At 40.6% G+C, this 25,597-nt stretch overlaps 1 protein-coding gene and 2 non-coding genes across 6 annotated transcripts in view; 1 reads left to right on the forward strand and 2 right to left on the reverse strand.

Moving 5' to 3' along the window:
• F8 (coagulation factor VIII) overlaps nt 1-25,597 on the reverse strand; it is a 144,642-nt gene that overhangs the window by 97,639 nt on the left and 21,406 nt on the right. For all 4 annotated transcript variants that reach the window (XM_065914954.1, XM_065914953.1, XM_065914955.1 and 1 more), the window contains 6 exons: nt 20,824-21,036; nt 16,937-17,005; nt 13,182-13,283; nt 9,862-10,083; nt 7,629-7,887; nt 6,959-7,130 (listed from right to left, as the gene is read on the reverse strand). In XM_065914954.1, the coding sequence (XP_065771026.1) occupies nt 6,959-7,130; nt 7,629-7,887; nt 9,862-10,083; nt 13,182-13,283; nt 16,937-17,005; nt 20,824-21,036 (1,037 nt within the window). The remainder of the gene's footprint in view (nt 1-6,958; nt 7,131-7,628; nt 7,888-9,861; nt 10,084-13,181; nt 13,284-16,936; nt 17,006-20,823; nt 21,037-25,597) is intronic.
• TRNAH-AUG (transfer RNA histidin (anticodon AUG)) lies at nt 5,917-5,988 on the reverse strand. Its single transcript has one exon. It is a non-coding gene; the product is annotated as a tRNA-His (tRNA).
• Nucleotides 15,947-16,072, forward strand: LOC136154958 (small nucleolar RNA SNORA25). The gene has a single exon (XR_010660653.1). It is a non-coding gene; the product is annotated as a small nucleolar RNA SNORA25 (small nucleolar RNA).

Consider the following 25,597-nt stretch of genomic DNA (forward strand, 5'->3'; position numbering starts at 1 on the left):
ATCAATCCTGAATATTCATTGGAAGGACTGATGCTGAAGCTGAAGCTCCAGTAGCTTGGCCACCTGATGAGAAGAGCCAACTCATTAGAAGAGACCCTGATGCTGGGAAAGATTGAAGGCAGGAGAAGAAGGGTATGACACAGGATGAGATGGTTGGATGGCATCACCAATTCAATGGACATGAGCTTGGGCAAACCTCGGGAGATTTTGAAGGACAGGGAAGTCAGGTGTGCTGCAGTCCCTGGGGTCATGAAACATTGGATACAACTTGGTGACTTAACACAACAATAGGAAATTATGCCCAATATTTGTGATAACCTATAATGTAGTATAATATGCAAAAACACTGAATTGCTATACTGAAATTAACATATCTTAATATTGTAAATCAACTATACTTCAATTAAAAAGTCAAGTCTCCATAGATACGTAGGTTTATTTCTGGACTCTCAATTGTTTTCCATTGATCTACTTATCTAACCTTATGCCAGTACCACTCTTTTTTGATTACTGTAGATTTGTGGTAAGTTTTGAAATTGAAGTGTGAGTCCTCAAACTTTGTTTTTTTCTTTTTCCCCAAGATTCATTTGTCTATTAGGGGTCCTATGCAATTTCATCTGTATTTTAGGATCAGCTTGTCAATTTCTGCAAAAAAGACAGTTGGGATTTTGATAGGTATTTAATTAGATCTACAGATAAATTTGGAAGAGCCTTAAAAGTAAGTGACTCTTTCAATTTATGAATATTATATGTTTATCCATTTATTTAGATATTTACAATTATCTCAGTAACATTTTTTCCATTTTTCACTTTATAATTTTTTACAATATATTTTTCACATTTTTACAGTTTTTTACAATCCATTTTTCAATTTTCAATGTCCAAGTCTTACGCCGTTTTTGTTAAATTTATCCCAAGTTATTTCATTCTTTTTATGTTATCATGAATGAAAGTTTTCCTAATTTTCTTTGCAGATTTTTCATTCAAGTGTAAAGAAATACAACTTATTTTTTAATATTGATCTTGTATCTCATAACCTTGCTGTGCTTATTTATTAGTTCCAATATGTTTTTAGTATTAAAAGATGCTTGCTCCTTGGAAAGAAAGTTATGACCAACCTAGACAGCATATTAAAAAGCAGAGATATTACTTTGCCAACAAAGGTCCGTCTAGTCAAAGCTATGGTTTTTTCAGTAGTTACGTACGGATGTGAAAGTTGGACTATAAAGAAAGCTGAGTGCCGAAGAATTGATGCTTTTGAACTGTAGTGTTGGAGAAAACTCTAGAGAGTCCCTTGGACTGCAAGGAGATCCAACCAGTCCATCCTCAAGGAAATCAGTCCTGAATATTCACTGGAAGGACTGATGCTGAAGCTGAAACACCAATACTTTGGCCACCTGATGCAAAAAGCTGACTCATTTGAAAAGACCCTGATGCTGGGAAAGATTGAGGGCAGGAGGAGAAGGGGACAACAGAGGATGAGATGGTTGGATGGCATCACCGACTCAATGGACATGAGTTTGAGTAAACTCCGGGAGTTGGCGATGGACAGGGAGGCCTAAAGTGCTACAGTCCATGGGGTTGCAAAGAGTCAGGCATAACTAAGTGACTGAACTGAACTGAATTGAACCTTTTTAGTAGATTCCTTAGGATTTTCTACATAAAAGATTGTATCATCAGCAAATAAAGACAGTATTACTTCTTTCTTTCCTATCTAAATGCCTCTAATTCCTTTTTTTTTTTTTTTTTTTTTTTTTGCTTTACTGCATTGGCTGCCAGTACAGTGTTAAATGGGCTTACCCCCATGGCTCAGCAGTAAAGAATCTGCATGCCAATGAGAAGATGCAGGAGACATGGATTCAATCCCTGGGTCAGGAAGATCTCCTGGAAAAGGAAATGGCAACCCACACTGGTATTCTTGCCTGGGAAATTCCATGGACAGAGGAGCCTCTGGCTACAGTCCATGGGGTCACAAAGAGTCGGACATGACTGAGGGACTGAACAACAACAATAACAGTGTTAAATAAATATAGCAAGAGTGGACATCTTAACTTGTTCCTAATCTCAAGGGGAAAACATTTAGTCTTTCACCATATTATAAATTTTTCTTAAATGTTATTCATCAAGTTAAGGATCTTGCATTTTGTTGCTAGTATACTGAGAGTTTTGTCTATCATGAATGGGTAATGGATTTTGCCAAGTCCTTTTTCTTCACCTATTACATGATCACATGATTTTTGTCCTTTTTCATTAATATGTTGAGTTGTACTAATTTTCATATTTTAATCATCCCTACATTACTGAGATAAATCTCACTTGATTATGGTGTATGATCTTTTAAAAGTGTTGCTAGATTTGGTTTAATAATGTGTTGTGGAGGATTTTTGCATTTATATAATATTTTGGACTTTAGTTTTCTTTAAAATTTTGAGACTTGTTTTGTGGCCTAATGTATATATAGTCTATCCTGGAGAATGTTTTGTGTGCATTTGAGAAGAATATGTATTTTATTGGAGTTGGGTGGCCTGATCTATAGATGTCTGTTAGACCTAGTTGGTTTACAGATGAAATGAGATTAGCCATTTGTTGATAAATGTTGAAGCTGAGTGATGGATTCAAGGAAGTTTATTTTACTATTCTCTCTACTTCTGGATAAATTTGATAATTTCCACATTAACAGAAAAGCCTCACAGGATTCAGCATATGTAAGTTCACGACACAGAAAAATGAAAGAATGAGGTTCACCAACGCGAAATGCTGGGTTGGATGAAACACAAGCTAGAATCAAGATTGCCAGGAGAAATATCAATAACCTCAGATATGCAGATGAAACCAACCTTGCGGCAGAAAGTGAAGAGGAACTAAAAAGACTCTTGATGAAAGTGAAAGAAGAGAGTAAAAAAGCTGGCTTAAAACTCAACATTCAAAAAACTAAGATCATGGCATCTGCTCCCGTCACTTCATGGCAAATAGATGGGAAACAATGGAAACAGTGACAGATTTTATTTTATTGAGCTCCAGAATCACTGCAGATGGTGACTGTAGCCATGAAATTAAAAGATGCTTGCTCCTTGGAAGAAAAGCTATGACAAACCTAGAGAGCACATTACAAAGCAGAGACATTACTTTAGTAACAAAGGTCTGTCTAGCCAAAGCTATGGTTTTTCCAGTAGTCATGTATGGATGTGAGAGTTGGACCATAAAGAAAGCTGAGTGCCAAAGAATTGATGCTTTTGAACTATAGTGTTGGAGAAGACTCTTGAGTCCCTCCAAGGAGATCAAACCAGTCAATCCTAAAGGAAATCAATCCTGAATATTCACTGGAAGGACTGATGCTAAAGTTGAAGCTCCAATACTCTGGCCACCTGATGCAAATAACTGATTCATTGTAAAAGACCCTGATGTTGAGAAAGATTGAAGGCAGGAAGAGAAGGAGACGACAGAGGATGAGATGGTTTGATGGCATCACTGACTCAATGGACATGAGTCTGAGCAAGCTCTGGGAGTTGGTGATGGACAGGGAAGCCTGACATGCTGCAGTCCATGGGGCTGCAGAGTCTGACACAACTAAGCAACTGAACTGAACTGAGGTAGACCTATATATTTTGATATGAAACGATATCCAAGATATATTTTTAAAATTTTTAAATCAATGTACAGAACAATTTGCAGGGACTTCGCAGGTGGCTTAGTGGTAAAGAATCTACCTGCCAATTCAGCAGCCACAGGAGACGTGGGTTCAATCCCTTGGTTGGGAGCATCCCCTGGAGGAGGAAATGGAAACCCACTCCAGCATTCTTGCCTGGAAAATTCCATGGACAGAGGAGCCTAGTGGGCTACAGTCCATGTAGTCAAAAAGAGTCAGACACAAGTAAGCGACTGAACACACTTGCACAGAAAAATCTACATCATGCTTCTGTTTTTATGTGAAATATATGCACATGTATTTCTATGGTGTTAGTTGCTCAGTTGTTTCTGATTCTTTGCAACCCCATGGAATATAGTATATGTAGTTTATGCATGTCTTTGTATAACTTACATTATTCCTGAAAGGGAATATGAAAAACTGACAGCAAAAATTGCAGCTCAGACTAGGGGACTAGAAGTCTGGGAGGAAGGAAAGTTTCCTTTTGTTTTGCACACACTCTTTTGCCTTTTGAGTTACTCTTACTAATTAAAAACAGGTAAATAAAATTCAAAAAGAAAAATGTACAATAATAGTTAACTAAAATATTAAAGAAGGGCAATGAAGAAAGACGTGCCCTACAAATATCAAAACATATTACAAGATTGTAGTCATTAAAACAGTATGGTAACAGACCAGTTAAAGAGAACAGATTTCAGCATTTTAGTATAGAATAAAAAGAACTTACCAGGTGGCTCAGTGGTTAAGAATCTGCCTGTGATGCAGGAGACCTGGGTTTGATCCCTGGGTCAGGAAGATCCCCTAGAGAAGGGAATGGCTACCCACTCCAGTATTCTTGCCTGGGAAATCTCATGGACAGAAGAGCCTGGTGGGCTACAGTGCATGGGCTCACAAAGAGTCAGACACCACTAAGCATGCATGCATATAATAAAAAAGGCATTTTTAAATTAGTGAAGAAAAATTTATTGGGCCAAATGGCTGTCACTTGCAGAAATCCCTATTTGACACAATGCTCTATACCCAAAAGTAACTTCCAGAGCAATTAGAATGCTTATTATAAAAATAAAACTGTAAACACAAAAAGAATAAAATATAGTAGACTATTTCTTTCATCTCTTAGGGGGTGGTGAAGATGCTCCTAGGCAGAAAACATAAATGAAAAATATTCAGAAAAATATAAATGTAAAGACTGATACAAAGATCTTGACTATATTAAAACTGAAAATCTTTATAGGGAAAAAGGCATCATAAAGGAGTTAAAGTACAAGTGACATACTGAGAAAAATACATGAAAGATAAATAATAATGTGCTAATATCTGTAATACATAAAGTCTTTTACAAATATATAAGCAAAAGACGGCCATTTCTAACATAATTTCACAGTAATAAGAGAACAGACTTTGTATGATTTCAACACCTTTAGATCATGAAATTTTTACACCTTGCTTTATGTCCCTAGATATCTTCCAGGGTCTCCTCATTTATAGTCTATAGGGACTTGAATAGAATTTGTATGTTACTGTTGCGTGAAAATTGTATAAATTTCAATTATTTTGAATTGGTTCACAGTGCCTTTCAGGTCTACTATATACTTCTCCTTCTCTGTATATTCATTCTATTAATTTTTGAGAGTTTGGTATTGAAACTCCAACTAAAATCTTCATTTAGCTACTTAAAATATAATTGCAATATATAGAGGAAGTATGTGTATTTCCCAAGTCTCTGTAAATGCGTTATCATACTTTCATAATTTAGAAAAAAAGGAAAAAAAAAAAAGTAATGCTGCCTGCCATATCAGTAAGCAACGGATATTGCAGTCATCAGCAATTGCAGCCACCCTCAAAAATTGAGCCCTTGGGGAACTTAAGCTGGAAACAAGGAATGCCTGCCATCTAGCGGTCAGCAAACTGAAGCCACCCCCAATGGTGCAGCTTGAGGAAACTCAGGATGTGAAAACAGGATCCTGGCCCCAGAGAGCTGAAGTGCAGATCAAAGGAATGATTTCACTGAGCAAATTCTGGGATCTTCCCATGCACAGCAAAGCCCTAATTTCCTCAACTTGACATATCTAGTTTTCTTTAATTACCAATGAATCTTTTGACAGTCTGACTACCTACCTTTTGCTGCAAAGAAAGAAAGAAAGGGAAGTCGCTCAGTCGTGTCCAACTCTTTGTGACCCCATGGACTGCAGCCCACCAGGCTCTTCCATCCATGAGATTTTCCAGGCGAGAGTACTGGAGTGGGTTGCCATTTCCTTCTCCAGGGGATCTTCCCCACCCAGGAATCGAACCCAGGTTTCCTGCATCATAGGCAGACGCTTTACCGTCTGAGCCACCAGGGAAGTCTTTGTTGCAAAGACTCCTATATATCATGGCTCCCCTCCTCAGAGGAGTTCTCTCAAAGTTATTTGAGATGCTGTCTCCCCAGCTTTAAGTTCTAAGAATGTTAACTGAATAAAATGTAACTCTCCACTTTTTAGGTTGTGCATTTTTTTCCCCTCATTGACATGACCATCTATCTGTAAACTGATTGTGAAAAAATATCCCTGCTTTTATTAAACCATTGTTCTCTGCAGCATAAGTGTTACTAATATCTTCCATCAAGGGTCATGAAATGTTTTCTGGAAAGGGATGGGTAGATAGTAAATGCTCTAAGCTTTGTGGGCTACATCTACTCTCTGTTACATATCCTTGTTATCTTTTTCTTACTGAGTCACTTTAATCATGTCTGACTCTGTTGCAACCCCATGGACTGGAGCCCGCCAGGCTCCTCTGTCCATGGGGATTCTCCAGGCAAGAATACTAGAGTGGGTTTCCATTTCCTTCTCCAGGGGATCTTCCTACCAGGTATCAAACCCACATCTCTTATGTCTCCTGCATTGGCAGGCAAGTTCTTTACCACTAGCACCACCTGGGAAGCCCCATTCTTTTCCTTACAGCTCTCAAAAATGTAAAATCCTTCTACGTTCACAGGTTCTCCAAAAGTAGATTATGAGACAAATTTGGCTCACAGCCCTTAGTCTGCTGATTCCTGTACTATATCACTAGTGGAAAAAGTTGTAGAAGGGTATGTATGAAAGTTTAAGCCATGAGTATTTCAACAGAGTGGCAGGTTTAATGGGTGGCATTAACTATGCTTCCTATGTATGAATATTTTAAAACAAATTTATAATTTACATTTACTTGTGTAATATTTATACATTTTAAAAGATGATGCCCATTGGACAGGGGCTGAAACAGGAAGTTGCAAAAAACTCACAACTCTCCAGCCTTTGTCTTCTTACCCAAGCTTATATCTTTTCTTCAACTTACCAAAAGTGTGTCTCCAACTTCTCCATAAAGTAAAGGCCCCAGGATCCCCGATTCATGCTGAATAGCTTCACGAGTCTTAAATGTCCCATCTGTGTAAGCTATAAATCGGACTTTTCTGTACTTCTTACCAATCCGCTGGGGACCATGGTTCAGATACAGACTTTTAAAACTTCTGTATGAGACATAAAAAGATGAGACGTTGGAATGAAGCATGCCAGGTAAAGGACAGGTTGCTAAAATCCAACTTTAAAACAGCTGATATGATTTCATCAAGGAAGGGTGAGAAAAATATAGCCATCCCTGGTGGGAATTTCTGAAATATGTTAATGCTTTTGGTCCACTGAGCTGGAGAGAGGACTTCCCTTGTGGCTCAGAAGGTAAAGCATCTGCTTACAATGCAGGAGACCCGGGTTTGATCCATGGGTCAGGAAGATCCCCTGGAGAAGGAAATGGCAACCCACTCCAGTACTCTTGCCTGAAAAATCCCATGTATAGAGGAGCCTGGTAGGCTACAGTTCATAGGGCCGCAAAGAGTCGGACACGACTGAGCAACTTCACTCTTGCCTGTACCTAATCCTACACATGGCTTAAGGGTTTGCTCTTTTGAGAAACTGGGAAGAACTTTTGGATTATGAGGAAGAGATAACACCAAGAGTCAAAAGGTTCTTACCTGTCATTGGAGGTGAGGACCGAGGGGGCATAGTCCCAGTCATCCTCTTCAGCAGCAATGTAGTGGACCCAGGTTTTAGGATGCTTCTTTGCAACTGAGCGCATTTGGATAAAGGGAGGCGCACTGTCGCCATCAAACCTGACCACATCCATGTCAGAGTCATCCAAACCATCATCATAATCTTCTTCTTCATTATTTTTTGTCCATAGTTGGGGTTCCTCTGGGCAACTATCTACTTTGACGTAAGCTTCCATACCATCTGAAGTCAGACAAAACCAATGTGAGGTTCAAAGAGGTTTTCTGGCCTTAACTCTTCTGACTTTGTTTTCTCTTACACCTTCAAGACCTTCTCCTAAGTGTTCTAACCTCCTATATGTATTACCTTCCCTATAGCTGGTACTTTCGAGATACTTCCTGTGGCCTTTGCACTCATCATTTCCCTTCTGCCTGACTATCTATGTTTGACTCAAATCTATGTTTGACTCCTGTTTCAAGATTTCCTCATTTGCTTTTCTTTCCCTTCCGGAACTGGCTCTGAGCCTATCACTTCCCAACTCTCAAATTGTAAACGAGAAGGCCCAAGGAATTGCATATTTTCAGCTTTTGGAAGCCTAGGTCAGACTAACTCCCCACCCCTACAGTTACCTAATAATTTTTATATATAGTCAATTGAATTATGATACAAACCATAGATTTAATAGCTTGTCAAGAAAAATCATAGTAGAGATATAAATTTTAAGACATATCTGAAGTTAATAAAAATATGAAAAGGTTCAGCTTAGAATTAAGGAAATATATTATATATTTTAAGAGCATGTCCGACTGTGGCTAGTTGTAAGCCTTAGAGCAAGTCTATTCAGCAATCTCAATCTCATTTGCATGCTTTATGAAATGTAAATAATAATAATCCCTCCCCTATCTAATGCCATAGGGCAGCTTTGAAGAAAAATATTAAGAAAGGAGACCTATTTACTGGCTGATGGGGAACAAGGCAGATTTCAGCAAGCACCTAGTGTGGGTTCATGTGGCCTTAAACACAATTCAGTCTAGATCTAAAAATGAAGGATTTTGTATGAGTTCCAAAAAGACAAAATATTTTTCTGAAAAACAAGGATTAAAATCAGCATAAAGAAGGGTCAAAAGAATAAGAAAAAGAAACAGAACATAAAACAAACTCTTTCTAAACAGAATCAGGCTTCAAACTAGGTCATGAGCAGCCTGTATACAAGTAAATGACCTTTTCCTGTGTGCCTATAGGATCGACTTCCTGTTACTTGTCCAGTATGACACATTTTGTCCTCTAATGTCTTGTCAAAAACCCCATAATTATTAGGTAACATATCAGGAAATGAGGTTCCTATGTTTCATCACTATAGAGGACTAGAAACAAAGTAACTCACAGAACATAAACAGAAAAAAGTACAAGATCAAATCTCTTTTTCAGGGCAACCAAGGAACCTGAAGGGAGATTTAATACTAGATTGACAGGAATAGCAAGTGCTGTTCATCATGAAAGATCAGGCCTCCCCAATATTTCTTTCCAACAGCTCTCAATGGCCACAATAGAGGAGGAGACAAAGAGAGTTGTTAGACTGATCCAAGATTAAGAATTAGCAGAGTAAACATATAGGAAGAAAAATGGGGATGAGCTGATCATGTAACATGAGTTTTCACAGCCTTTAGTTACAAATGAGCTCACTCACATTAACAATAATTTGCAACTTCCTTAGATAGGATCTTTGACCCTTTGCAAAGTCAAGTTGTCCTTGAAAGCTTCACGTGGTGCCTCACATGTGTTTACCAACTTCCACTCCCATGTTGTTTCTCCTGATGTCTCTCATCTCTGACCATGTATCTACAGCGTGCCTCCTTGTATACCAGTTGTCTGGTGTCTCATATGGAGCACCACAATATCCTTTTGTATTTGCTGTATATTGGGGCATTATTACTGACATCCTGGAGCCCTTAGGATTACATCCTAGATGCCATGACCCCAAATCGCTCTCTCCATAGTACTGAAGCCTACTTAATGTGATCATGCTGGGAAAACAATGATATACTATCCTCCTCACATTCGCCACCTCATTCTTCACTAAACCATTTCCCTTCCCTCTCACAGGTAAACTCTGAAGTCCTATTTACTAATAATCAAGCCCTCTTATATTCAAGGTGAAATATTTAAAAGAAGAGCTGGATATTTCTAATACTCATTTTTAAGATCCACAGACATTACCATGTTGGTGGGAAGAAATATGACAAAACAGTAGAAACTGGCCACGGTCCATTAGGACTGTCTGAGCGGTAAGGAAAGTTATTGGTGAGATCTCCAAGGAAGCCTGGCGATGGTTCCTCACAAGAAATGTGTGGCCCTCGAGGAAAATTGAGTGCACTTCTGGGGTGGTGCCCATTCCAATCACGTGCCAATAGACTGATTTCTTATGACATCCAATCAGACCTGGAAAGTAGGAATAACATAACTAGAGCCAAGAAGCAGAGAATCTGAAATGGAAAACACTTTCTAGGATAGGATGAACAAACTGTACAAATTTTTATTATCTTGACTTGAAACCCAACTTTCCAAGGACACGGGGGTACTCTCAATCTAACAGGTCTTGCTGAAGTCATCAATGACTGTTGTGCTTCTGAATCCAATGGATCTTTTTCAGTCTTCTGCATCTGTTAACCATTCATTCCTTCTTGAAATTCTGTTTTCCCTTGGCCTCTGTGCCAACAGACTTTTGTTTCCCTAAGGCTTCAGCTCAGTTCAGTCACTCAGTCGTGTCCCACTCTTTGCAACCCCATGAACCGCAGCACACCAGGCCTCCCTGTCCATCACCAACTCCTGGAGTTTACCCAAACTCATGTCCATTGAGTCAGTGATGCCATCCAACCATCTCATCCTCTGTTGTCCCCTTCTCCTCCCACCTTCAATCTTTCCCAGCATCAGGGTCTTTTCAAATGAGTCAGCTCTTTGCATCAGGTGGCCAAAGTATTGGAGTTTCAGCTTCAACATCAGTCCTTCCAGTGAACACCCAGGACTGATCTCCTTTAGGATGGACTTGTTGGATCTCCTAGCAGTCAAAGGAACTCTCAAGAGTCTTCTCCAACACCACAGTTCAAAAGCATCCCTAAGGCTTAGACTGCTCCTTCTGTTTCGCTTTGTGACCGCTCCTCTTTACCCATCCATTAAATGGGGGATGACCTCAGGGCTCATCCTTAGCCTAATTATTCTTTTGTTAATCAAATTTTCTCCCTGATTAATATCATTCATTCTCACAGGATTAATGATCATTCATATGCTAATAACTCTCCTGTTCTCCCAGAACTCCAGACTTGCACAATCACCTTCTCAACATCTTCACCTGGATACTTCAGGAAACACACAGGTACAAAAACAGATTTTTCATCTTTACCACCTCATCTTCTTCCAGAGTTCCTTATTTCAGCGAATGGTATTAATACAAGCCTGGATTCAATTCTGCAAGTGAGAGTTATTCTTGTCCCTACTCCCACTTCTCACATCCAATCTAACACCAATTATGGCAATACCATTAATAACTGTAATATTTATTGAGCACTTGCATAACATCAAGCACTGTTCAGGATATTTTACAAGTTTTAACTCTCAATATTTCCCTGGTAGCTCAGACAGTAAAGCGTCTGCCTACAATGCAGGAGACCCGGGTTTGATCCCTGGGTCGGGAAGATCCTCTGGAGAAGGAAATGGCAACCCACTCCAGTACTCTTGCCTGGAACATCCCATGGATGGAGGAGCAAGGTAGGCTACAGCCCACGGGGTCTCAAATAGTCAGACACGACTGAACAACTTCACTTTCAACCCTATATTATGAATGAAGAAACTATAACTGTCACCCCTTTCTTAAAGGAGAGGAAACTTATGCCCAGAGAGGCAATTAACGTGATATATGAGAGAAGGGACTTAAATGTTTTGAAAGTTAATTTCTTTTCTAAACCTGAAGTCTTGCATATTAATTACAGAATTGTTGAATATCATTAATAACCACAATATTTACTGAGCACTTGCATAACATCAAGCACTGTCGAGAGTATTTTACAAAAACTAAGATCATGGCATCCAGTCCCATCACTTCATGGCAAATAGATGGGGAGAAAATGGAAACAGGGACAGATTCTATTTTCTTGGGCACCAAAATTACTGCAGATGGTGACTGCAGCCATGAAATTAACAGATGCTTGCTCCTTGGAAGAAAAGCTATGACAAACCTAGACACTGTATTAGGATGCAGAGACATCACTTTGCCAACAAAGGTCTGTTTAGTCAAAGCTATGGTTTTTCCAGAAGATGTGTATGGATGTGAGAGTTGGACCATAAAGAAGGCTGAGTGCCGAAGAATTCATGCTTTTGAATTGCAGTGCTGGAAAAGACTCTTGAGAGTCCCTTGGACAGTATGGAGATCAAACCAGTCCATCCTAAAGGAAATCAACCTTGAATATTCTTTGGAAGGACTGATGCTGAAGCTGAAGTTCCAATACTTTGGCCAACTGATGGGAAGAGCTGACTCATTGGAAAAGACCCTGATACTGGGAAAGACTGAGGGCAGGAGAAGAAGGGGGTGATAGGATGAGATGTTTAGATAGCATCACTGACTTGATGGACATGAGTTTGAGCAAACTCCAGGAGACACTGAAGGACAGGGAAGCCTGGTGTGCTGCAGTTCATGGGGTCAGAAGGAGTCTGACATGACTTAGTGACTGAACAATAACAAAAACTTTCTTTCAATTAAGTTTGTATTTTAACAATTATATTCCTAATTTTGTAAGCATGTTGGAGAAGGAAATAGTGACCCACTCCAGTAGTCTTGCCTGGAAAATCCCATGCACGGAGGAGTCTGGTAGGCTACAGTCCATGGGGTTGCAAAGAATCAGACACAACTGAGTGACTTCACTTTCTTATTTTGATTGTTTCTTTTTCATATAATCCTATTATTACTTTTGTAAACTTACTAGAGGATCTGTTTATTATACAAGAATGTAACTCAGGAACATCTAGGAGGAAGTGCCATACAGGGCAAGACTTGGGGAAGGGCTCAGAGTTTCCACACCCTCTCCAGGCACCTCTCTCTCAGCATCTCCATGGGCTCATGCGTTATCTAATTTACTTTGCTTATCTTGCATATTGTCTTTGTGTTTCAGGCTTTCCCTCAAGTATCTGTTCATCCTTGGACGCCCATTTAGAAAGGAAAGAGAAATCGGTAAGTTCTGTATACACTAAGAAAAGAAAAGAAAGAAAGTGAAGTCACTCAGTCGTGTCTGACTCTTTGCGACCCCATGAACCGCAGCATGCCAGGCCTCCCTGTCCATCATCAACTCCCGAGTTTACCCAAACTCATGTTTGTTTACACTGTATACACTGGCAGTCCTTAATTTTTTGATGACTGCAAGGAGGACTGGTCACGGTACCATAAGATCCCCCAGAGGCCAGAATTCAGAAGTGTCTGAAGACAACGGGAGAAGAGAGCTCTGGTGGTGAATGTAGAAGATCCTGAGGATTCTTGAGCAGGCTGTACATACCTGGCAGAGACCTGTTTATATAGCCATTGATGGTGTGCAGTGCAGATGCAGAATCCATAACACGAGTCAAGGACTCATTTTTTCCCGAGTGCCAACTTTTCCCTGTTAAGAGAGGACACACACAGAGGGCCAGCTAAGTGTCTGTGTCATGACTGACCCTCCATTTCCCCTACCCTCCCTCCCATCAGGCAAATAGAGCTCACATCTTTTTTGTCAGCAGAGATGACTTTCCCTCAAAGTCAGTAGGCAAAAGGTAGAAGATAATTACCAAAAGGTAGACACTTATTGCTCAGATTGATGCTATCTCTTGATATTTATCCATGACAGTAGGTAGAAGAATAATGACAAATTATCACTAGGAGAAGGGAGAATATTGGTTAGTTTGTACCATGATGACTTCTATTCACTGGTTGACTTATGTGAGAGGGAGAACATGAAAACCCTCCTAAGAAAAGGCTGCCAGTACCTGTCCCTGTCCTACTTGCTTCATCTAGTCTGTAATAATGAAAGCCCATGGACAGGAAACCTTCCCGACCTTGTCACTGAAATTAATAAAAGTGAAAGAAGCAGAAATATTATTATTATTAGCAGTGACTTGAGGTTGCCCTCAAGAACTAACTCATTAGAAAAGACCCTGATGCTGGGAAAGATTGAAGGTGGGAGGAGAAAGGGATGACAGAGGATGAGATGATTGGATGACATCACCAACTCAATGGACATGAATTTGAGTATACTTCGGGAGTTGGTGATGGACAGGGAGCCCTGGCATGCTGCAGTCCATGGGATCACAGAGTCGGACATGACTGAGTGACTGAACTAAACTGAGGTTGCTCTTATGTACAAAAGACTGAAACTTTCTGAAGCACCGAACCTTTGGTGAACTCTCATCAGTTCATTTATCCAGTCATCCACTCATGCGTTCATTCAGTCAAGCATGTTTACTGAGTACTACTGAGCATTAGGGCTTCCCAGGTGGCTCAGTAGTAAAGAATCCCCTTGACAATGCAGGATATGCAAGAGCCGTGGGTTCAATCCCTGAGTCAGGAAGACCCCTGGAGGAGGAAATGGCAACCCACTCCAGTACTCTTGTCTGGAGAATCCCATGGACAGAGACTAGTGGGCAACAGTCCATGGGATCGCACAGAGTCAGACATGACTGAGCAACTGAGCACAGCACAGCACAGCACACTGATGACAAAGAAGTAGACACAGTCTCTGCCTTCAAGGTGCTTACAATGTAGCTCAAATAGACAGAGACGTGAACCATTATTACAAAGAGTGAAGAGTGAAGTAAAAGAGATAAGAACAGGGTATTATGGGACCAGAAGGAGAAGGCATTTTACTCGGCTTGAAGAGAAAGGAACAGGATGGTAAAGAAGATCAGTATGGTTTAGTGTGATAAGGAGGAAGCTCAAGTGCTGTGGAAACACATAAAGAAGCATATAACAGAGGCTAGAAGGAGTAGAAACTTACTTGATGTGAAGCTGGAGACATGCTTTCCAGGCCAAGGAAATGGCATGAGCAAAGGCCTGGATGCTAGAAAAAGTATAGCATATGTGGGTGTAACACAAAATGTGTTCACTGTGGTTGCAACGTGAATAGTGAGACAGCAAGAGGAGCAAAACAAAGCTAGACAGGTCGTCAGGGATGAGGTCACATATTATTGTGTAAAGAAGTTTCCATTTTGCCTTGTGAAACTGAAAGATTTTAAAGACTGGAGTGACAAGATCAGATTCACATTTCACTAAGCTCCCTTTGGCTGCTACAGTAAGAATGAAGTGTTGGGGGCACAAAAAGACAAGGAGACTAGTCAGGGGAGAGGTGATAGGGGTCCCAGTTCAGAAGATGGCAGTGTAGGAGGATCCAGAGGAGAGAGAAGGTGCTGACAGAACGATTCTATCAGGAGGAAGAGAAAGCAGAAGTACTAACACCAACTTATGCCCTGAAAAGTGAAACTGAAGTAAGAGTGTGTCCTCAGAAAAGTGTTGCTCAGTCGTGTCCAACTCTTTGTGACCGCATGGACTCGTCCATGGAATTCTCCAGGCCAGAATACTGGAGTGGGTAGCCTTTCCCTTCTACAGGGGAATCTTCCCAACCCAGGGATTGAACCCAGGTCTCCCGCATTGCAGGCAGATTCTTTGCCAGCTGAGTCACAAGGAAAGCCCAGGAATACTGGAGTGGGTAGCCTATTCCTTCTCCAGGGGATCTTCCCGACCCAGGAATTGAAGCAGGGTCACCCACATTGCAGGCGGATTATTTACCAACTGAGCTATCAGGGAAGCAAGGTCCTGCGTTACTGAATTGAAATCACTCAATCCTCACAACCATCCTATGAAAAAGTAGATATTATTTCAACTTTAAAATGGAGGAAACTGAGACACAGAGGGGTTGAGTAACTTGCTAAAGTTACTTAAAAAGTAAGAGATGAAGATAAGAAAAGCATACTCACAGAAACACAGAAGAGAAGGGTGACTGCAAGGGTCTCGGGAAATGGGGAGATGTTGGTCCAATGGGACAAACTTTAACTTTTAAGACAAACAAGTTCTGGGGATCTAATGTACAGCACGATGAGCAAACTACATTGAACACCAGAAATAAGCTCAGGGAATAGATTTCACACAACAATGATAACTATGTGGGCAGACAGGTTAACTTGACTGTAGTAATCATTTCTCTATATCTAAAATCATTTCGTACACCTTAAATATATATGATTTGCAGTAAAAATTTCTTTTAAAGAGGGGGCATTGAGAAAATAAAGCAATAGGTCACTTCCAAAAGGGCTTGTAGGACCAAAAACAGGAGCTCTTAAATGCTGTGACCAAAGACTGAAATTCTCCATAAGATGTGATAGCCACTCAATTGTGCTGTTTTCCTGAGTAGAGACAGAAGCCTCAGCCACTCATGTCCATGATTGGTGATAAGTAGGAAAGTAAATAAATGCACCCCAAGTTTCACCAAGGGCTTCCCTGGTGGCTCTGCAGGAAAGAACCTGCCTGCCAAAGCAGGAGACAGATTCGATCCCTGGGTTGGGGAAGATCCCCTGGAGGAGAAAATGGCAACCCATGCCAGTACAGAGGAGCCTGGTGGGCTACAGTCCATGGGGTCGCCAAGAGTTGGACATGACTGAAGCGACTTAGCACACACAAAGTTTAAATAAAACTAACAAGCAAACAAACAAACAAAAATTACATAAAGGAGACATGTGGGGCAGAGGCCTTGCCCTTCCCCCATCCTTCAGACCAAAGTTCTTCGTGCAAAACTGCTGAACCTCAACTCAGCTGGGAGGAGAAGGTGCGTAGGTCACTAACCGTAAGAAGACACTGGGCGCCTGGGACAGAGACGCGGATCAGCACCTGCTACTGCGTGGAGAGCTCCACCCACTTCCGCCCACCCGCTTCCGCATAAAGCAGCCTTGCCCTGGGACTGTGGGAAGAGCGTGTGCTCTAAAACCCAAGCTTGTACCTCTCCTGTCTTGATCGAATCATTAGGCTTTCCTTTGCTTCTAAGCGAGCAAAAAAGGAAAGTGAAAAGTCTTTGTTGACGGATTTAATGAGAGACAAGGCTATCTGTTACCCAGCTCCTCTCTCTTACTTCATAGCTGCCCGTGGAAGTCCGTGGGCATTTTGTTCTTGGCTTTCATTTTCATCCCCATCTACATCATTCCATTCACAGCCCTCAAGCTCAAGTACCACGTTACATTAATCTATTTCATTTCTTTCAGCAGACCAAAATTCAGACCACAGGTCACTAACCTTCATCAAATACAGCAAACAGTAGTACAAATTCGTGCAAGGTCTGTGTCCTTTCTTTGATCAGAGTCCCTGAAAAAGAAGTGAGAGTATTTATCTTCTATAGAAAATCCTATCGCAGAAAAATGACCCTAGGAGGATACATGACTTCATCAACTGCTTTGTCTCTTGATCTCTCATTAACTTCCGTTCAGTTCAGTTCAGTTCAGTCGCTCAGTTGTGTCAGACTCTTTGTTACCCCATGGACTGCAGCACGCCAGGCCTCCCTGTCCATCACCAACTCCTGGAGTTTACTCAAATTCATGTCCATTGAGTCAGTGATGCCATCCAACTATCTTGTCACCTGTCATCCCCTTATTAACTTAACCATAACATTATTTCCTTGGTGTCACATCTATACCAGTGCTCCTAAAATTATTTGGGGTAAAGGACATGATAAAAAGTTTCACATTTGTTGCAAACCATTACTTTTATAAAAGATGACAAAAATTAATTACTAAAAAAAGAAATTAAAAATAATCAAATGACAAGTCCACACAATCATATTTCATGTACATGTATATATTCACAACAAACATACAAAAGAAAAAGAAAAACTGCAAAAATCATAAACATTGCTCATGGAAATGTGCATATATGCAAATAATTCATAAATTAAAATAGTTTCTATTAAAATACAGAAAAAATGCCAACAAAGGTCCATCTAGTCAAAGCTATGGTTTTTCTAGTACTCGTGTAGGGATGTTAGAGTTGGACTAGAAAGAAAACGGAGTGCCAAAGAATTGATGCTTTTGACCTGTGGTGTTGGAGAAAACTCTTGAGAGTCCCTTGGACTGCAAGGATATCAAACCAGTCAATCCTGAACGAAATCAGTCCTGAATATTCATTGGAAGGACTGATGCTGAAACTCCAATACTTGGGCCACCTGATGCAAAAAACTGACTCATTGAAAAAGACCCTGATGCTGGGAAAGACTGAAAGCAGGAGAAGGGGACAACAGAGGATGAAATGCTTGGATGGCATCATTGACTCGATGGACATGAGTTTGAGCAAGCTCCGGGAGTTGGTGATGGACAGGGAGGCCTGGCATGCTGCAGTCCATGGGGTCACAAAGAGTCAGACACAACTGAGTGACTGAACTGAACTGATAGAAAATTTCTATTATGCTTTTAACTATTTTTTTTTTACTTCTGCAATTGTAAATTAAAAGTTATGAACAAAGTAACAATTATCCATGTTAAATACCTATACTCATAATTAAAATGAACACCATGTATGTCAATATTTAAAGTTATCAGTGTTACAAATGACCTTGCTTCATGGTTTAACTGTTGAATTTGTTAGTTGTCTTTCTTAGCAGAATAATTTTTCATTTGATTAGGAAGTGCAGATTTATTTTGAGTAGGAAGAGTTTTGTTTATAATGTTCTTTTCTCTCTCTTTTACTCTTGATGCTTAGAAAGTAAAAGTTAAATTGGATGGAAACAGTAACTCACCCATACAATTTTAAAATACAGATAAAGCTGTCTGAAAAGACTTTAAATCTTTTTACGATATTTTTAGATTTGTCAAGCAGTGAAATGGATGTCTTTCAGTAGGTGAATGGATAAATAAAACTGCGGTTCATCTAGACAACAAACTATTATTCAGCCCTAAAAAGAAATAGGCTATCAAGCCATCAAAAACATGGAGGAAGCTTAAATATACAGTACTAAGTGGAAGAAGCCAATATGAAAAGGCTACATACTATTTGACATTCTGGAAAAGCCAAAACTATGAAGACAATTTAAAGGACAGTGCTTGCCAGAGGGTAGAAGAGGGAAGGATGAATAGGCAGGGAAGAACACAGGATTTTTAGGGTGGTGATATGATACTATGACATATATATCATGCTATATGATACTGTATGATATATGACACTATGTGACATATGATACTGTATGATACTACTATAATGGACACATGTCATTACATATACAATCCAAGTGCACAACATAGTGATTCTGTATTTCTTTACATTCCAAGATGATCACGGTAAGTCTAATTGCCATCTATCACCATACAGATTATTACACTGTTATTGACTCTATTCCCCATGCTGTACATTTCATCACTGTGACTCATTTGTTTTGTAACTGGAGGTCTGTACCTTTCAATCTCCCTCAACTATTTCACTCATCCCTCGACCCTGCTCCCCTCTGGCAACCACCTGTTTGTTCTCTTTTTCTACAGCTTTGTTTTGTGTTATTATTTTTGTTCATTTCTTTTGTTTTTTAGATTCCATATATAAATGAAATGATACAGTATTTGTCTTTCTCTATCTGATTTATCTCATTTAAGATAATGCCCTTTGGCCCATCCATGTAGTCACAAATGGCAAGAAGAGTTCATTCTTTTTTATTGCTGAGTAATCTTCCCCAAGGGCTTCTCTGGTGGCTCAGATGGTAAAGAATCCGCCTGCCAATGCAGGAGACCTGGGTTCGATCCCTGGGTTGGGATGATCCCCTGGAGAAGGAAATGGCAATCCACTCTAGTATTCTCACCTGGAGAATTCCATGGACAGAGGAACCTGGCAGGCTACAGTCCATAGGGTCACAAAGAGCTGGACACGACTGAAGTGACTTAGCACACACAGAACAGTGCAGGAGGATTCTCTATTTCTCCACATCCTCACCAACACTTGTTATTTATGGCTTTTCTGATAATAGCCATTCTGATGGGTGTGAGGTAATATCTCAAAGTTTTGATTTGCATTTCCCTAATAATTAGAGATGTTGAGTGTCTTTTCATTTGTTCATTCATTTGGCACTAGGTTGTGCACTGGAGAAGGAAATGGCACCCCACTCCAGTACTCTTGCCTGAAAAATCCCATGGACAGAGGAGCCTGGTAGGCTACAGTCCATGGGTTGCAAAGAGTTGGACATGACTGAGCGACTTCCCTCACTCTGTGCACTTGTAACTATAACAGTGTTGTTGGTTAATTATATTTCAATAATTTTTAAAATTATATTTCAATAAATTTTTAAATGCTTTTTCACAAACATTTCAATAAAATGTTTTTATTAACTTTTTTTTTTGTCCACATTGTTCAGCCTGTAGGATCTTACTTCCCCATCCAGGGATTGAACCCAGGCCCTTGGCAGTAAGAGCACAGAGTTCACTAGATGGCTAGAGAATTCCCAATAAAAATTTTTTAATAAAGGGTTTAATTTAAATGACTATGATTTTTAACATAACTTATAAATATGTATAAATTCTTGTTTTTCTCAGATTTTTATGTTTTGGGGTTACAGATGACAAACTAACCTCCTGAAATGGTCTATACACCATTAGTCACACACTTAGATGTACTATTTACCTTCATGGAGGTTTCAAGGAACCTAACGCAAAATTTGTATAAAGGACTACTGAGACAGCCCATAGGCTATGTGAAGCATAAAGCAGAAGAAGAGAAAGTGAAAGTGAAGTTGTTCAGTTGTGTCTGACTCTTTGCGACCCCACGGACTGTAGCCCGCCAGGCTCCTCTGTCCATGGGATTCTCCAGGCAAGAATACTGGAGTGGGTTGCCATTTCCTTCTCCAGGGGATATTCCCTACCCAGGTATTGAATCCGGGTCTCCAGCATTGCAGGCTGACTCTTGACTGTCTGAGCCACCAGGGAAGAGAAGCAATACCTAATTCCAGAATTTGGCTTTTGTTGGCCATTAGAGTGCATTGTGGCTATATGGGATGCATAGATCCTACCATGCAGTTCTATTAATCTCAGAGACTATTCTCCTTTCCATGGCCATGATTCGAAGCAAAAGAAACCTCTTTCACATGAAAGAGTGCAAACACCATTTTTTATGAATCGACACAGATGTTTGTACTTCCTACTTTTTCTTATACGTACCTTCTCTACAAATGAGCAGGGCTCCGATGAGACCTGAGTTCACGTCTTTCACCAGGTCCACATGAGAAAGATATGAGTAGGTGAGACATGGTGGGTCAGAGGCTGTTGGACCATTTTCTTTCAAGACCTGCCAGACGTAGGTATGACTTTTACCAGGAATGAGTTTGTCATCTTCCTTCTCCCTTTGGCTGGTTTCATCCTTATATGCAGCACCTAAATCAAGGTGAGATAAAGTTGTCCTTTCTACGCCCATTGCCCACTCAAGGAGGCATCAAGTTTATTGTCACCAGTAGACTCTATGCAAGGAACAACTTTTCTGAAACAATTTGGAATACTAGCCAGCAGCAGCTATAAATGGGGAGAAGTCGCCTTATATATTTCAGAGGAGTTCTTGACCACTAGGGCAAATGTGAGTGGTTGAGTGGTTCTGTGAGAACTTCAGATTGCAACAAAAATACTGCTTCCATTATTCCATCTTTTTACCTAATTCAAGTCAATTCAATTCAGTAGACATACATAGGGTATGTGCTTTGTCTCAGACTCTTTAGTAAGCACTGCTGAGGGTCAGGGAAGGGTGAGATGCAGAGATTTTTTTTAAACAGATATTTTCTTGCTCTCCCATCCTTAGTGATGTTAAAACTGACCTCTGAATTATCTGATACCTTTATTCTACAATGAGCACTATATGTGTTCATTCTTAAAGAAGTGTTATTGCTTCTAGGTCATTTCAGTGGACAGAAATAGAAAATATTCAAAGACACGGACTATAACACTTACACTGTTATTGAACTATTTTTCTAAAAACTCACCTTGGTTTCTTGAATTCATAATGGTCTCTAGGACTCCAGAACATTCAAGGCATTCAGGGTGTTCTTCATTTATACTCCATCTTACCCCACAATAGCTATACATCTAATAGAGGGACCTCTCTAACAGAGCAGTACAAGACACCCCCGCATTGACTCACTACAAAAGCAGCCTCTCTGATAAATGGGTATCCCTCCACTGGGCATTAGGGACAACTGACTTCATCCAGAAGCAACAGCAGACCAATATTGGTGCTTAGCAGACCCTGGTGGACATTCAGAAAAACATGAGCTGCACTTTGGGATGGAGAGTGTGGTCATGTCTCTGTGTGATTGTGGGTTGGTAGCAAATTCTGAATAGTGAAAACATTTGGATAGGAAGAGAGGGGTTCATGCAGGGGTAAAGAAGGGGCTTCAACTGTGTCTTCTGTTTAATTTCTTAAAATAAAGTAGGCAAAGACAGCAAAATGTTAAGATTTGCAAAATCTGGAAGGGAGGGCAGTTTGGAGGAGAATGGATACATGTATCTGTATGGCTGAGTTCCTTCCCTATCCACCTGAAACTATTGCAACATTGTTTGTTAATCGGTTATACTGCCATACAAAAGAAAAAGTTTTCAAAAAAGAGTTGCCAAAGTGAGCTAGGGTTTCCCTCAGAGCTCAGTGGGTAAAGAATCCTCCTGCAATGCAGGAGACCCTGGTTTGATTCCTGAGTCAGGAAGACCCTCTGGAGAAGGGGTAGGCTGCCCACTCCAGTATTCTTGGGCTTCCCTGGTGGCTCAGCTGGTAAAGGATCTGCCTGCAATGTGGGAGACCTGGGTTTGATCCCTGGATTGGGAAGATTCCCCTGTAGAAGGGAAAGGCTACCCACTCCAGTATTCTGGCCTGGAGAATTCCATGGACTATAGTCCATGGGGTTGCAAAGAGTCAGACACAACTGAGCGACTGTCACTTTCAAAGTGAGCTAATGGGTACATGTATGTTGGCTCTATTATTTCTTATATGTTTTTTTTTGTTTGTTTGTTTGAAACATTTTATTAGGAAAAGAATCCCCTTTTACCTAATAGTAAGGTTGGGAGAGGGATGAGGGGTTAATGAGAGGTCAAGAGTGTGTGAAAACTGCATCTGTCTTGATGAGGACAGTGAGTGGATTGGGAGGATATCTGGGCAATGGTAAGGCACCACTTAAGGTGAGGTGCAAGGTTTATTTCAACCATAGCCATTTGCTTGGTTGCTAGTAAAAGAGATGAAGAACAGATTTCACCAGGGTAGTGGTTTAGCCAAGAGAGTAGAATAGAAATCAAGGAGGCCAGGAACCTGCGGATCCCAAGGAGAATGAATTCTTGGGGAGGGAAAGAGTGACGGCTGGCAAAATAGGAGAATGTTGACAGCTGGAACCTGAGATCTTGGATTCGACACAGGTTGCTCACAACAAGGTCTGTCCTTTGGTGAAGACAAAGGTGATTTGTCCAGACCAAGTGAAGTAAGCGGTGCATGGGCAAAAGCATTGTGCATAGCCTTGAAAGTTGTCATGTCTACTCAGGTATGTTTCCTTTGGGAAACCTCGGTCTTCAGAGTCTTACTTGAGCTTCTATACCAGCCACCTGCAAATACTCTAAGCAGAATGTGTTTTGTGCAATCGCCATCTTCTGTTATATTCTGAACAACAGTGTTGGGAACATTCGAGAATGTTCTGGAAAGCCCTCTATTCACCCCTCCTACAGCTGTATCAGCCTTGCCCCAGGCATGGCCAAGGGCCCCAGAGCCTGACCTGCTCAGACACCCCAGCTCAGTGACCCCTGGGCATGAGTACTCAACCACAGGCCAAATGCTGTGCTTCAGAGGCTACTGCACTGCACTTTCTGGTGCCTTCAGTTGCTTTTTCCTTCGCCTGATCTCTGCTCAGCAGCTTTGGGTTAGCACCTGTTAACTTGTCTGCCCCCATGCTGTCTTTTCACAGCCTCATTGTGTGGCCCTACTTACAGCCTAGGGTGGTGTTAGAACCCTCTTGTCCCGAAAAGAAATTTAAAGAATTTCTCTAGCACCAGGTTTCCCTTTTCAGCTCAAGACCAAACTTGACATTTCCCTGGATCTGCTTTTAACTCTCCTTCTGGCTCCTTTGACAGACATTCCATGGGAACTAGCTGTCTTGACATACATCTTATGCTTTTAGATTCTATTAGCCAGAAGAAGTCACGTGGTCATGTCCAATACCAATATGGTAGGGAAATGTACTCCTCCTGCTCTGCAGGAGGGGATGGCCATTTGCTGAAATGAAATACAATTTCCCAGAGTTTTGGTTTGGGAGATTAACATGACAGGCTTACAAAGCAACTCAGTGGTTGCCTGGGGCCGGGGGTGGGAATGGGGCTTGAACAGCAAGGCCAGAACTTCTTGACATGGATGGTGTTGGTGGCCCCACAACTGTCTGAATAGAGTCAAAGTCATCAAACTACTTTAAATGACTGAATTTCGTGGTATGTAATTTAAACCTCAAGAAAACTGTTTTAAAATGCTATCAGGAAACCATACACAAAAATTCATTTGTGATGGGTTATAGACTTCAGCATGAAAGGCAAAATAATAGAACTTCTAGAGGAAAGCATGGACAAAATCCTTCATGACTTGGGGGTAGGCAAATGTCTTAAATAGGACCCAAAGTCTAACATACAAGGAAAACATGTGATACCTTTTTTGTGCTTCATGAATGTTTGAACTTTCATGCTTCATTAACTTTAAGAACTTACCAAAAAAATTATCAAGAGAGTGAAAATTAAAGCTACAGACTGGAAGAAGATATGTAAATATTTCAATCTGTCAGAGGATTTGTATTCAGAATATATAAACTAACTCTACAAATCAATCAGAAAAAGATAAACCACTGTCTTTGTAACAGGAAAAACACTTAAACAGTTGATCAGATAGTTTATTAAAGGGTATCAAAAAGGTCAATAAGCATGCAAAGTTATACTTATCATCATGGATTTACCTTACATGCTGGGACCCCTAGGCTAATCTAAGGAGGCCAAGAACTTGTGGATGATAACATATAAACACAGAAGCTTGTGGTAGGACTATAAATCACATGGGCATTAGGCCAGTGACTCACTGTGTTGTTCCTGGACTACTGTATGTATGCGAGATTAGATAGACTAGTTTCCCAGAACTCACAAGGCTTAGGGTACAAAACAGTCATCTCTATGCTGAACTCCTAGGTGCAGAATTGGGGGAACCCTGATCTCTCTCAAATGTCCCTAGATTCGTTCTGGAAGCTTTCAAGTGGATAAAGCTCATGGAAATAGCTTGCCAGGCACCAGGCAGAACCTGGGATGCCTTCTCCTATATATCCCTGCCTGCTCCTGTCTTTCACCTTCCCTCAGTCCACGTCTGCCCTGACCTCAGGAGTGCAACCGCGAAAGGTAGTACATTTTTGCATGAGAACTTAGTCAACATCGAAGCATAGTCAGACCATACAGTACAGGACATGTGCTCCAATAATGTACTGATGATTTGCTTGAATCTTATTGATCTGTATATGTCATAGTCCATCTGGGCTATATCAGAATCCACTGTGACATTCCCTTTCATTCCTTCTTGCACTGTGGGGATTGTGGGCAAACAGGTTTTTTCTCTTTGTAATGAGGTCTGCTTGTGCTTCAGCTAGTTGGCCCTAATCACATGGTGACATCCATATTTTAGCAACTGGGAGAAGGGGAGGGAAAGGAAATATCTGAAAAGTCTGAATCTAAGGAAGGAGAAGGAGAATTCGGTTTCATTGCTACACCAATGGCCTTGATCTTCCCTAGGAAGTTTTCTCAACATAAGAAGGCAGATAAAGTGAGATATTAGGATCTGTGGCCTGGTTCCCCAAGGGAGAACAGGGGACAGAGACAAGCTTTGGGATAAGACCAAAATAACAATGTTCTTGACTTCATGCAATGGGCCTAGGTTTGAATCCTGACTCCCCCA

This window comes from Muntiacus reevesi, chromosome X, assembly GCF_963930625.1.
Source record: "Muntiacus reevesi chromosome X, mMunRee1.1, whole genome shotgun sequence".
Classification (NCBI taxonomy): Eukaryota; Metazoa; Chordata; class Mammalia; order Artiodactyla; family Cervidae; genus Muntiacus; species Muntiacus reevesi.